Consider the following 14,169-nt stretch of genomic DNA (forward strand, 5'->3'; position numbering starts at 1 on the left):
AACGTCGAAGGAGCACCATTAAAAATACATGTGAAAGAATTGCAATTGCCAAGACACCTATATATATATATATATATATATATATATATATATATATATATATATATATATATATATATATATATATATATATATATATATATATATATATATATATATATATATATATATATAATTAAGAATAAAGGAGCACACTTACGAAAATTTGATAATTCTTCCATTGTCCAAGCATTGTCATCTGCCAGGTCATTCGTTTGACAAGATCATGGTAACACTATTAGAATCTGGCTTTAAATCGCACCATGATCGCGAAATTCGAGAATCGTTCTTGATTCACAAGTTAAACAGTCTGTTATCCGGCATTAACGAATGCGTAGGAAAAGTGTCATGCCTTTCTACGATGCCCTGACGTCCGAAATTTTGAGAAATATTTAAAGAAGCATCCCTGACGTACTTCCTAAAGGTTATCACATATTTATTTTTTTCATGCGTGATCCTCGTCCTCAATGGTGAATGTTAAAAATGCCTTTTACATGCCCACAATCTTGTCTATTGTATTAGATTTTAATGGTTTGTAGTGTAGTCACGGCTGTTTAAAAGAATTTTTGTGACACTCGCATGCTGATCACACGTGTTTTGTACTGACGTGTTCATGCCTGCCCATAAAAGCGGCCACATACTCGTATTTCTGTTAATCCTGACGAAGGACGTGCCACGGCCGAAACGTAGAGTAAACACTTATCAAATTTTCGTAAGTGTGCTCCTTTATTCTTAATTATATTTGCACCGGACCCACAGAATTTCTTTTTTGAATCATATATATATATATATATATATATATATATATATATATATATATATATATATATATATATATATATAGAGAGAGAGAGAGAGATATATATATATATATATATATATATATATATATATATATATATATATATATATATATATATATATATATATATATATATATATATATATATATATGGGAGAGAAGTGTATACCTAAGGGCTCGTATTTCCGTGTTTTAACACAATATTAATGAGATATAACAGACAATAATGCCAAGGAATGTACAGGGGAAGTTATTAGAACCAATGGAATGTAAATAAGAAGAAAGAAGAAAGAAACGTGGATGAAAAAATTACCAGCTGTGAGCAGGAATCGAACCTACGACCTTCGAATAACGCGTTCGATGCTCTATATACAATCTTTCAACATACAAAAACAAGTTATTTCCCGTGCCTCTACATATTATTATTAAAGAGAAACCTAATATAACATGCAATTTCCGCGACAGGCACATGCGCGCTGATAGCACTATATACAATGAGTACCACATGAATTGGCTGCTGTAAATACCTGTGCTATTTTGAAATTTGGTGATACTATGCTGGTAAATACATTCGCCTACGCTTGTAATTTGGTCATTGTGCGGAATGGTGTAATATAAAATTTTTGCAGCATAAAATCTGAGAACCATGACTTGACAGTCAGGGTTGCGTTCTTTAAAAAGTCTGTTACCTGTCCCGAGTTTCAAATCAGGTAAGGTGCATTCATGGTTCATCATTCATCAAGTCTTCCTGCAAAACACTGCAAGAAAAACTTGTCTTCATTGTATGCTCTGGTGTTAGTGCACATGTACGTGTTATCCTACATAAGCTGATTCTTTCGACAATACCTCATCAGTTGCAATATAGCGCCTGTGTTTGCGTCTTTTTAGGTAAGCATGATTGTGTTGTATTGTATGCTGCTTCCTCAAAAACAAAATAATGACTAGGTCGTTAGCTACCTGGTGCAGAAAAAAAAACAAACCAAGATGCAACATTTTTTTCGTCAGTACTCGTCTCTCTACTACCCCCCCCCCCCCGCACACACACGCACACGAGAGCTATAAGCGCCCAAGAAGGAAGAGGGGCTGCTTACGGTTGCGCACCTGTCACTCCTTCTCTAAATGTCTCGGTGTGAGGGGGTTTCTCGGAGCAGCGAGGATATAATGTACGACTGGAATCAAAGGTGAACATTTGATATAAGTCTGCCTGTTTTGGATGGAAACTGGAGGAATGAGAACTCAAACCAATATATATATTTAAGGGAAAAAAACCCGATGTTTCGAAGCTGGTCCAGCTTCTTCCTCAGGGGTGAGAGATTGGCTTAAATACGTCGCTTCCTTTAAATATGTTTTGGTTGGAGTTTTCTCGTTACTTCATTCTACGACTAGAAGTGGGGATGGTTTTAAAGAAAAGGGTTTCCCCACTGGCTTTCGCAATAATCCATTAGGCAAAGTATCTTCTCTTTTCATCTTGCTGTGTAATCTCCTTGCCTTCTCATGACTCTCGGCTTGTTTTGTTTTGTGCTCGGCAGCTCAGGGTGAGGTGACTTTCCGCGAACCTTACCTGCCTTACAAACCAGTTAAGGCAAGCAAGCTTCCCCTGAACGGATGAATCTGTGGTTGAAGAAAAGGAAAGAGAAACTATCTTTCCTTGCGAAAGCACTGCTCAGCGCCTTGAAGAGAGGGGGAGGGGAGAAAAAAGTTTAGAAGTAGGTAGGAGGAGAATTTTTGGAAGAACGTGACGGCCATGGCTGCTAGAGAAGAAAGAGAAGAAGGGCCGTTGGCAGGGCAGTCGGAATCGCACGACTTGGAAATGTGGAGCTGCAACCACATACGCACATACCTATGGTCATTCCCACGAGAAAAAAATGTTCTGAATCACCTTTCTTGGGCAAGAATACAGAAAACTATCTCATCGAGAAAACTAAAATAAATAAAGAAATAACCGATAATCTAACCACCAATTGTCACCACAGCTGCGGAAGGAAACAAGGAAAAACGTAATCCGTGACCTTGGCACCAGCGGCTAAACGGAAGCATTTATTCGCAGAACACTGTGTATAAAAAAAGACACGGGAAACACGACACCAATGGCGCCGCAACGACGCCGCGTGTCGACCCAACTTGAGCTCTGGGAACAGCGAACGGAGTGCAATGGCAGAACACTGCGAGACCACTCGCAACATGTTTGCGCCATGCATACCAGTCCCGACGGCACGGTGGAGAGCTCGTTGCGTTGTTTTGTAGTCTTTCTGCATTCCTTGAAGTGCACACAGAGCGCGAAAGGATGGGTACGAGGAACTTGAACATGGAAAACGACTTTGCCATCAAGCCTTTTGCAGTGTGTACTGGACGAACGCAACGACAGGTGACGAACGACAGGAAGTTCTTACGCGCTTCAAAAATGACTATGAATGGAATCGTTTTTGAATGGCAATGAAAAAAAAATCTTCAAAAACTTGGGCGTTGCTATGTCGGTACAACAAAACTGCAGGCCTGTTGAAAAAAGATGGCAGCAATATCTCATAAACAGACTCGAGAATTAAAAGCCTCTCTGATTGCCGAGAAGTAACAGAATTCTTCAACCATGTTACAGCTTGAATAAATTTATTTCCGCGCGTGATGAAGGATCACGTATGGCATGAACGGTGCGTTTCTGCCTCCTTTCTTCTTGAAATATGACCGCGACAATTCTCATGGTACCCTAAATTACGCCACCGCTGTTTAAATGGTAGTAAATGACATGACAAAAGCCTATGGTCTGTGCCATCGCCACATTTTAAAAAAACTTGAAATCCAGCCAGATGGCGCATTGCTATCGGGAAATTTTGAGTGCAAACTAATGGTTCCACACGACGTTCACAAGCATCCGTCCTGTCTCTCTCGTTCTTGTTAACGTCTTGTTTGGCGCTCACAACTTTCCCAATCGCCACAATTATTAAAAAAAAAAACTGAAGTGGCATCTGAGGGCACAAGCAGTTCAACGCAATAGAAAAACAGAACGGGTGCTCGATTGCTTGCGAATCGTGCTGCTTTCTCGTCTTTGAAGCCACATTAATAATGAAACCGGAGCTTAGCACTCATTCTCCGTTGATTAGGTACATAATCATAGATCAAGCTCGGTGTGGATTCTAATGTCACGTAATAAAGGAGACCTGAAGTGGTACTATGCGTCACAACATGCTGCAGAACCCAATTCCATCCCTTCGTACCGTCATGCTCGTTTAATACGAACGTTTGTAGATTGGACTACCGTAACAACATTAAAGACCGAGAATTATTTAATTCTTCCGTTCGTTAGTAACGCCCTTCGTTATGCATTCTTCTGTTCTTTGGGAGCAGGTCACATGAGTTTTGTAGCATGAATTAACATAAATTGCTGTTTCTATTTTACCACAGTCACCGAACGGTGTACTCTATAAACACATCACCTGCATTAAACTTCGTGCCAGCACAATGTATACAATCCTAATTACGTCGAAAAAAAAAATACGGGTTTCACGCAAACAATTTTCTAATGCTTCGTTAGATATTCAACCGTTAAATTTTAAAAATAGCACCACCGTGAACGGGACTAACTCCATGACCGAATTTCACTGCAAAATGCGCTCGAATAACTGCGCCTTGCAGGTATGGAATATACATTGCATTAGGTTTTAGATGTGTGGTGACATCATTAGTTCAGATTATATTGTTTTTGTAGAATTAGATTTTTAGTCACGTTTACTATGCTTTTTAATGTTAATATTCCACCTCATCAGTCATTCAGTGATGGCCATTTCATTTCTACATCTTTAATGAGAGTTATGAATAGTTGATATCCATGCATTTTTTAAAGATATAAGACTGGTTTTTATCAAAGTACCAACCCTAGAACGAATTCCGGGGAGGGGGGAGATATGAACTGTCTTATAACTTGAAAAATAAAATTTTCGGCTTCACAAGCCGGAACGTCAATACGACAACAAGGCACGCCATCGTGGGAGGTTTTAAATATTCGGAACCATACGTCAGCAAAATAAATGGAGCCCACATAGACTCACTCAGTAAATGTTCTTTTATCTTAGGACTCGTTATAGGGCCCAGCCTATTGCCGGAATTTCGGTCACATATAGGTGACCAAAAACATTTTTCTCTGCAAAACATTTTCGCAATAGACTGCTTTCAATAGAGTAAATCAGCCCGACATTTTTCGAATACACCTGAGATAGTCGCCAAAACATCTTGGACGTTTGGCGTGGAATGACCGATCAAACTTTACGTCAGTACCTATCACTTTTCGTCTCCACTGTCTCTTTCCTTTCTTGACTATCAACTTCACAGTAATTTAACAAATCCGCATCATATAGAAGAAAATAGCTTGTGGTATACGCATCTCAAATCAAACTTAGGCGTGCACTTACGCCCCATCTCACTGTTTTGTATCGAACATTTCAGCGTTCTCTTTCACTTACGGTATTGCCACGTGGTTGCGACGTCAAAGAAGATGGTACGTGGGTTGCTCAAGACGACACTTTTTATTGAGTGAACATGTGCATAGGAAAGTGCAAAGTACTAGAAATTCGTGCTTTACACAGATAGCGGTAATGAGAGCATTGGTCGTTGGTAATATGATCTGCGCGAAGGTACGTCGCCATTTATACACGTAGCATCCATATCGTAGGTGTCTCAAGCTTATCATAAGATTCTAAAATAATCTAGAGTTTTCGCAGACAGCCAAGCGTCCTTTGCGCAAGGCAATTGATTATTATGTGGTGTTTATTGTTTCAAACCCCCCACATGATTATGAGGGACGCCGTATAGTGAAGGACTCCCGAAATTTTGGCAAACTGGGGTTCTTTAACATGCACCCAAATCGCAGCACATGGACCTACAGCATTTTCGCCTCTATCGAAAATAAAGCAGCCGCAGGTGGGACCTGGTCCCGCGACCTGCGGGTCAGCAGCCGAGTACCTTAGCTACGGAACCACTACGGCAGTGCCTTTGCGCAAAACAGTGACATAAAAATACAAGCGAGCGTGGCAGTATAATAAAGTTGCGATAAAATTTCAGCACTTGCAACATGTTTTACTGTGGATGCCATTTTCATACAGAACCGTCAGCGGGTGGCCACGCGTTGCAAGATGGATCGACGTCTTTGGGTATTTTGAGTAGGCTAAATTTCTACCTAAAACATACGGCGTGACGACAGCACTCACGTTGACTGTAAACTTTAACGAAACGAAGTGCACACTTCGGTGGGATGATATGCATATCATTAGGAAGCTGTTGTGTATTTCTCAAAGGTCCACATCCTCAATGGTCAAACAACCCTTCCCTATCACGTGCTGGGTGAAAGGAATATATTCATGTAATGTTTACAGCCAGCCTAAAGACCGCAACAACAACTAATGGTGTGGGCCGACATCACTCCTGTAAGTCTCTTTAGTGATGTATCCGTTACAGTAAAAAGTAACTAAATACCTCACTCGTTACTCTAATAAAAAAAAGGGGAACGTTTCACGGCTACACGTTATAAAAATACATAAAAAAGGTAACGCATTACTGTTACCGTAACCGAAAAAAAACATAAGGAATGTTACCTCTGCCGTAGCTCCGAAGTCATCAGTTTTAATCAATGTGTCTTTGCTGCAGAAACCCACAAGGAGAATTTTTCAAACTCAACTTTATGTTTCACACATACTAACCCAAGCAAGGATTATACTCAAAATGTTCAATTAACGATAATTATTTGTACAAATGTACTGAATCTTTGCAATGTTATATACAAGCTTAATGATGCCTGCACATGTGATGGCTTTTGACTCTGCAGTGACACAGGATGAAACGATTTTTTTTTCATTGGAGGATTACACTCAAAATGAGGTTCAATAATCCACGGTATTCAAAAAGAAACCATCACTGAACTCTCAAGAAATTTACAAATATCGGCCTTTTCTTGATCCTTCAGCCCCTGCAATAAAGCAAGTCGAAATCGGCACTGTTGGTCCTAGCCACCGGAATGGCCCACCACGCACCAGTAGGCAATCACGGAGGCCTACATTGGTGCCTTTTTATTAGAGAGGTGGGGGAGGGGGGGATCGGGAAATGTCGTGGGCAAAAGGGGGGACATTTGCAAGTTTGTGACACCAGATGTGCCTTGCAGAGATGTAAGTCTAGAAAAATCACGTCTTGCAACACACATCTTGCAATAGCAGCCTTTTTTTAATATGTCTCAGGTTTTATTTTTATTTATATAAGAATTTAAATCATGCCTAGAAATCAAATATACAAACGAACATAGGTTCCCAGCACTCGTAATTGCATTCTTCTATTGAGTCTTTTCCGGAACAAGTCGAGAGTGGCAGTTGCTATTTCGATTGTCTCACACATCTGATGGGTATTGAGCACGTGTACACGCTATAAAAAAACATTGCAAAGTTGAATGTTTTATACATACTTATCAAGCATTCTTATTTGTGACGTTTTTAAGAGCAATTTTAATGGGGCCCACTTGCAGGGGGTGTCCCCCTCCCCTGACCAAACACCAAGGGGTCGGGGAGTCAACGTTCTCTGCAGGCGTGGTCAACGGACGCCCAGCTCGTGACCAGTATGGGCTGTGTATCTGAGCAAATATTGCGTTTGCTCTCATCTGCACATATGACCATCAACAGGTTTTTGTCTTGGGGGGATGCAAACCCTTCTTTCAACTTGCATCACGACTGAGGGAGCGGGTTGCTACCCACTCTAGTGGGTAGCAAGTGCTGGTGGGGCTTGAAGGGTTCAAGTGTCCGTGTTGCACCACCCGCCTCGCCCACGCCCATGTCTACACTTCATTCATTGAACACTGTGCTGAGAACTAGTTGAATAAATGCGCAGATTTGTTTCCTTCCGCATCCTATACCACTGCATAAAAGATTCTCACATTGTGAAAAGAAGGTATTTTGATTCGTTTGAAGGAAAGTTACATTCAAAGCATGACAGATACTTAGAAAAGCGGTTTCATGCAATCGCAACAAGAAAACTCGAAGCAGAGGTGCTTCTTTTTTGTGCAGCGTATAGTGTAAAAGTAAGATCGGATTCGGAAAAAGCGAAATGAGTGACGTGCGTCACTGCTTGCTCATTGTTCAATGAAAGAAGGTTTCATAAAGTATGACGTAGCCAACAACAGCAACAAACTGCTGCATCTTAATTTTAAAAAAATGCAAAGTGCGGCGAATTTACGGTAGAACATGGACATAGATTGAAATACGCACTATTTTTTATGAAGGCAAAATAAAAACTACTTTGCAAAACGCTTTGCATTCATCGGGATGTCGACACATCTGTGTAGTGTCATTTATGCTATTTGGATGAAAATCCCTGAATTTCAACAAATTAATAAACCTGTGGCAGAAGAGCCTTTTGAATTTTCAGTTTCGGTTTCTGTGCCGCCGACGCCGCCGCCGGCGACTAAAATTGGCCGCACGCCGCCGCCGATGAAAAAACCGGCGTGCGCCGACAACGCCGCCGCCGCCGACTCTGGACGACCCCCACGCCGCCGCCGGTCGAAATCGCCTCGGCGCACACCTCTAGCCGTAGACCCGTAGGTGATTTTTTTGCCCCCTACAGGTAAGCACTTAAACTTGAGAGTTTCCGGGGCCTGGGGGCCCGTCCAGAGTCGGCGGCGGCGGCGTTGTCGGCGCACGCCGGTTTTTTCATCGGCGGTGGCATGCGGCCAATCAACAACACCTAGAACTAGGAGAAGGCCCGCGCATGTCCCCCTCTCCACACCAACTACGTCACCACAGTGAGATCTGCAAGCCCGACGACGCGAGCAGAGAGAGCGCACGGCGCGCACTGGAACTGGCGCGGCTCGGCTTGGCTTTCGGCTGTGGCTAGTACGGAATCCATCTGCCAGCATGCGCGTTGTGGGTAGAAAACTGTTTATTGAATGTGGCAGCCGCAAGGTGTTTTTTGATGCAGAAAATAAGGAAAATTTATATGTGTTTTCATTTACATCATGGTCTATTCATGCGGCGCAGTACTGGTTATAAAAATTGCGATATACTGCAGGCTTGAATACATAAAAGCACCAATGCTAGAGGTATCAGCCTAAGCATCTGGCAACGCTGACACTATTTCCTGTGCTGCAGCTTCTTGGCGTGCATTTTCTTTGTACTCAGTTGCGCAGGCGTGCTGCATGAACTTTTGCTGGTGTGCTGGCGAAAATGCCTGGGTGCTGCTGTGCACCGAACTGTCGATCGAACTACGCTAATGGACCGCGAGCACGCGTGTACAGGTTTCCGTTGGACCCCGCCCAAAATGCAGCGTGGACGAAGGCTGTGCGGCGGGAAAACTTCACACCTACGTAGTACACTGTCGTAAGCACATGTTCCCGTTTGTTTTCCGGCAGTCGTGCTTCTCGTGGGAACAGAGTCTAGTTAATTGCGTGACGCATGCAACCGTTACGACGCGCTATGCACCTTAAGGATTGACAACTGAGCAAATGGTGTGTTTCAGTGTAATATTGTTCCATGTTCGTGCCGTAAAGTGTATAGTGCCATGTTTACGCCTCAGGTTGCTCATGTGCGGTTCTGCCTAATCAGAAATTGATTTAGCGCAATGTATTCGCGAGTAAAACTGCCTGCGTCGAACATACGATGTAGACGGCGTAGTTAATTTACATGTGGGGCGTCCGCCACTACTTGAGCGCCAAACAAACTATGGCTCGTGGTTTACCGTCTCAAAGCAAGGTTCGCTAAGTGAGACGTCATTCTTGTTGACTGCGTGGTCGTGGTTGCCGTACAGAAGCAGATAAATAAAGCGAAAGAATTTGTCTTAATCTTTACAAACGGCGCACTGGGATCATATAATTCTGTAAAACTGTTATGTATAATTCTGTCGCTTTCATCTTATACTTCATTGTTTGTGCTTATATTCCAGGTCTGTGAGCACAACTTTCTTGAAAGTGACTTCGTAGACTCCACCAGCTACACTGACAGCATGACTGGGAAAGTAATTGAAGTACCCCTCAAGCTGAGGCGCTTGAAGCCTTCTGCAATCCCAAGCGTTTTCCCTAATTGCCCTGCTTACTTGTCCCGCCAAGAAACTTCTGCACGCGAGAGCCCAGAAGAAAAGCGCGCTCGTGTGGACGCAGAAGCGTTGCAGGAAGCAATACGGTTGTCAGAGCAGTCTCACGAAGCGGAAGAAAAGAAGAATGTCATCGCCACTTTCGAAGACCTATTGACAGCAGTAGGTGACCTCTCTCTTACTGACTTCTGGACCAAGGTGGTCACCCAGAAACAAGTACTTTTCCTCAACTTCAGCGACCAAAGTGCCCCAGTTGTGCATCGTGCAGTGACAGTGGCATCCGACCTTTCTTTGGCAGTGTATGATGGTGAAATGAGGTTACAAAACATAGGTTCCTCTGTGCGTCCTATGACAATTTCTGACTTGAGAGTGCTTCACAAAGTTCTGTGCGATGTGGAAGACGTCACGAAAGATTCCACAAATAATGAACTCCAACTAGAGATTCTGCTGAAGCGTGTCGTGGCCCTCCTGGAGCAACTGTCATCTTAAGCTCTCCCGCATGTGTGGCAAGTGCAAGTCGTCAAATTTGTGACACAGCGACTTCAAGTTCTCCTCACTAAGGCGTCGACTTACCCAGCTGACTTTCTGGTGTTCTGCAGCCTTGTGTACACAATATCGCCGCACGCATACAGATTCATCAGGAGTACAGCAAAACTAAAGCTCCCACATCCACAGACAATAAGACGCATTTGTGCCTCTTACCGTGCTAGCCCATCCAGAGAGCAACAAGAGGATTCATTCCTTTCTTATGCAAGGAGACTGGCATCAACACTAAAAGACCATGAGCGCATACCTGCCAAGTTTTACGATTTTATCGTAAAGTGCCCGATTTTCAGCACATTTTTACGAGTATCGTAATGACAACTATATTTTTACGATTTTTCATGTTTCCGGTCGAAAAGTTCGCAAACTGAACGCGCTGCTTCAGACAGTCAACTGCATCAGCTGAATCTGGCCTTTTTTTTTGCGGGGCTATGCAGGCAACACTGTATTGGCTTATATCCAGAGTCAAAGCCAAAGCCAAAAGGCATTGACTTCGCGGATAGCGGAAATGTGCTCGACTTTCTTTGTTACCATGCGCTGCGGGAGGTGCCTTGCACATGTTTTTGCGGAGCGGTAGCGTATGGTTCAGCCCTAGCAGCTCACGAGATGTCTGAGAAGAAATACTTTCAAGTTTTTATTCCCAGCTATTCGACTGACTTTCCATTTATTAAGAGGTCGCGTAAAGGTGAGCGGTACGCATTTTGTAGTTTGTGCTGCTGTGATGTGAACATTTCGCACGCTGGTCGCCGGGACATTCTGCTACATGTGAATACGAAGAAACACAAAGACTCGGCGAAACTTGTGGACTCTAACGGGAAACTTGGAGGGTACTTCAGCAAAGCGGATCTCGATACTACAACTCGAGCGGAGTGCCTTTTTACTGCGTTCCTGATTGAACACAACGTGCCGTTCACGGCTGCTGATCACGCTGGAGACCTCTTTCGAAAAATGTTTCCGGACTCGAAGGAAGCTAAGAACTACGCCTGCGCCCGTACGAAGACTACGGCGATTGTGAAGGAAATGGCCAATAAAGCTATCGACGAAGTGATAAGTCACTTGCAGCACGCTCCGTTCTCAGTCGCCACAGACGGGAGCAATGACGCCGGCAACGATGCAAAACTGTATCCAATCGTGGTGACGTTCTGTGATAGTACTGTTCGCACTGCCTTGCTCGCGATGCCTGCCCTCGAAGGTAACTCCACGGGACGAAACATCGGTGCGCTTGTTGTGGACACGCTAACGAGCAAAAAGATACCGCTCCAGAACTGCATCGGCATGGCGTGTGATAACGCGCCAGTCATGATTGGATTAAAAAACGGAGTGGCTGCTGTGCTGAAAGAAAGCCATGAGAACATTGCCATCATGGGCTGCTGTTGCCATTTGATCAATCTGGCGGCACAGAAAGGCTCAGCATGCCTTCCACTGAATGTGGATGAGCTGCTAGTTGACATTTTCTACTACCTCGAGAAAAGCTCAAAAAGGAAGGACAAGCTGAAAGCTTTTCAGTCTCTCCACGATGTAGAGACCAAGAAAATTTTAAAGCATGTCAGCACCAGGTGGCTCTCTCTTGGAAGGAGCCTGAAACGGCTTGTGGACCAGTGGCAGCCACTGCTTAGTTTCTTCCATAGTGAAGTAAGGCCCTCCGGGCAGGTTTCCAAGTTTCCCAGCAAGCCATGTAACCTTCGCACTGACCTTCAGAAGCATGCAAAGGAAGCGGAGAGCCGTCATCCGAGCAAAAGACCAAGACTGGACACAAATGTCCCCGTGTCGGATACAGCTCCCAAGCGAACCCAAAACCGTCCAGGAAAGGTCTTAAACAGAGAAGAAAGGCTATTTATGTTTCTTTCATCAGATGCAAATAGAGCATACTGTGACTTCTTGCTGTCTGTAATCCCAGAGTTTGAAAAGGTGAACGTGTTCCTGCAGTCTGGAGCCCCTCAAGTGCACTTGCTGCGTGAAGTGCTTAGTAACTTGCTAAGAGAGATCATGTTGCGTTTTGTAAAACCTTCAGTGATCAAAAAAGCTGATGTGTTGGCTGACGTTGACTACAAATCTTCCGTCAGCCAAAGAGATAATGAAGATATTGTAATTGGTAGTCGGACCACACAGACCTTGGAAGGCCTAAAAAAAGAAGCAAGGGAAGAGTTTTTTACACATATAAGAAGGTTCTTCGTTGCAGCAACGGAGTACATGATCCTGAAATTTCCACTGAAGTGTGAGCTGTTGAAAAGTGCAGAAGTAGCAAGGCTTGCGTCCATTGAACACGCCAGGTTTTCTGATGTGAAGTACTTAATCAACCGCTTCCCAGTGCTGCTACCACTTCAAGAGGGGCAAGATGTGAATTCTGCTCTGGACGACATTCAGGCAGAGTTCACGCGTCTTCAGTTGGAAGAATTGCCCGCTGAAGTACCTAAGGAGCAGCAGATTGATGAGCAATGGCGGGCGGTGTCCGGTTTACGAGAAGTGGATGGCAGCTTTAAGTATGCCAGACTTTCAAAATTTATGTTGGGGGTCCTAACACTCCCGCATAGTAATGCGGAGTGTGAAAGAGTCTTCAGCAAAGTGAAAAAGGCGCACACCCAGTTCCGTGCCTCCATGTCGAAAAAGACTGTGGAGCAGTTGCTTGTCGCAAGATGTGCCCAGTCACACTCGGGAAAGTGCCACGAACAGGTCTTTGACAAGGACTTTCTGAGGAAGGCCAAGGCTGCCACGGCCTCTATGCTAGCCCACCCCTCCACTTCCGAGACTTGAGAACTTTTTGTGCCTCTTTTGTGAAATGTTTCTTTTGTATTCCATTCATCTAAGCCAGTTCTTAGAAAATAAAGCGCTATTTTAGTATTTTTGTACTTGGTTTTAGTATTTTTTGTCATCTCCTGTAGTACTTTAAGAACTGTGGGGTTGGCATGTCTGTGAGCGCTTTGTGACGCTTATGATGGACGAGATCCACCTGCAGGCATCCTTTCAGTACAAGGGTGGTTATGTCACTGGTGCAGCGACAAACAATGAAAATGCGGCAAAGACAGCATACATCTTTATGATACAAAGCTTGTTATCATCAAACAAGGATGTTGTGCATATACTTCCAGTAGCACAAATAGAAGCGAAACAGCTACATGAATTTCTTGATCTGCTGATCAGGCACCTAGAAGACATTGGAATACGAGTAGTTGCAGTGGTGTCTGACAACAACTCGATCAACCGAAAGGCTATGTCATTTTTTGCTGATCCTCCCAAAGTGAGCATTGTATACAGGCACCCGTCAGACTCATCAAGACCCTTGTTTTTTATTCTGGATGCAGTGCATATATTAAAGTGTATCCGAAATAACTGGCTGAATAAGCGTAATTGTGGAAGGTGCATCTTCTTTCCCAATTTCAGTGCCCTCTCGGAAAACCCATCTGTCCTGACAGCCTCGTTTAACACACTATGCAAGTTGCATGAAGGATAAAAAAATGAGCTTTTGCGACTAGCTCCAACTTTGTCCTTCAAGTCGCTGAATCCATCCAATCCAGAGCGACAAAATGTAAAGCTCGCACTGAGGGTCTTCAACAGTTCAACTGCTGCAGCACTAAGAAGCACCAAAGTCACACTTGAGCATAAAGCTGGTACATTGGAACTTAATAACATTGTTTTGACATGGTGGAATGTGGTGAATGTCAAGACCCCATTCAAAGGTCAGCGTCTCCGAGACCCATTTCAAGAACCGATAAGTGCACTGCAATGCCACCAAATTGAGT

The 14,169-nt window shown here is 43.6% G+C and overlaps 2 protein-coding genes across 2 annotated transcripts in view; both read left to right on the forward strand.

Annotated features, from left to right (window-relative positions):
- Positions 1-705: 705 nt before the first annotated feature.
- The window catches only part of LOC119162964 (uncharacterized), a 205,769-nt gene continuing 192,305 nt past the window's right edge, over positions 706-14,169 (forward strand). Inside the window, exon 1 of the mRNA XM_075882635.1 lies at positions 706-751. The gene's annotated coding sequence lies outside the window, so the exon portion shown is untranslated. The remainder of the gene's footprint in view (positions 752-14,169) is intronic.
- Positions 8,958-13,278, forward strand: LOC142784016 (uncharacterized). The gene is made up of 2 exons (XM_075882628.1): positions 8,958-9,180; positions 9,743-13,278. Exon 2 carries the CDS (start codon positions 11,039-11,041, stop codon positions 13,181-13,183), a length of 2,145 nt encoding a protein of 714 aa, XP_075738743.1. The 5' UTR covers positions 8,958-9,180; positions 9,743-11,038; the 3' UTR covers positions 13,184-13,278.

This window comes from Rhipicephalus microplus, unplaced genomic scaffold (genome assembly GCF_043290135.1).
Source record: "Rhipicephalus microplus isolate Deutch F79 unplaced genomic scaffold, USDA_Rmic scaffold_13, whole genome shotgun sequence".
Classification (NCBI taxonomy): Eukaryota; Metazoa; Arthropoda; class Arachnida; order Ixodida; family Ixodidae; genus Rhipicephalus; species Rhipicephalus microplus.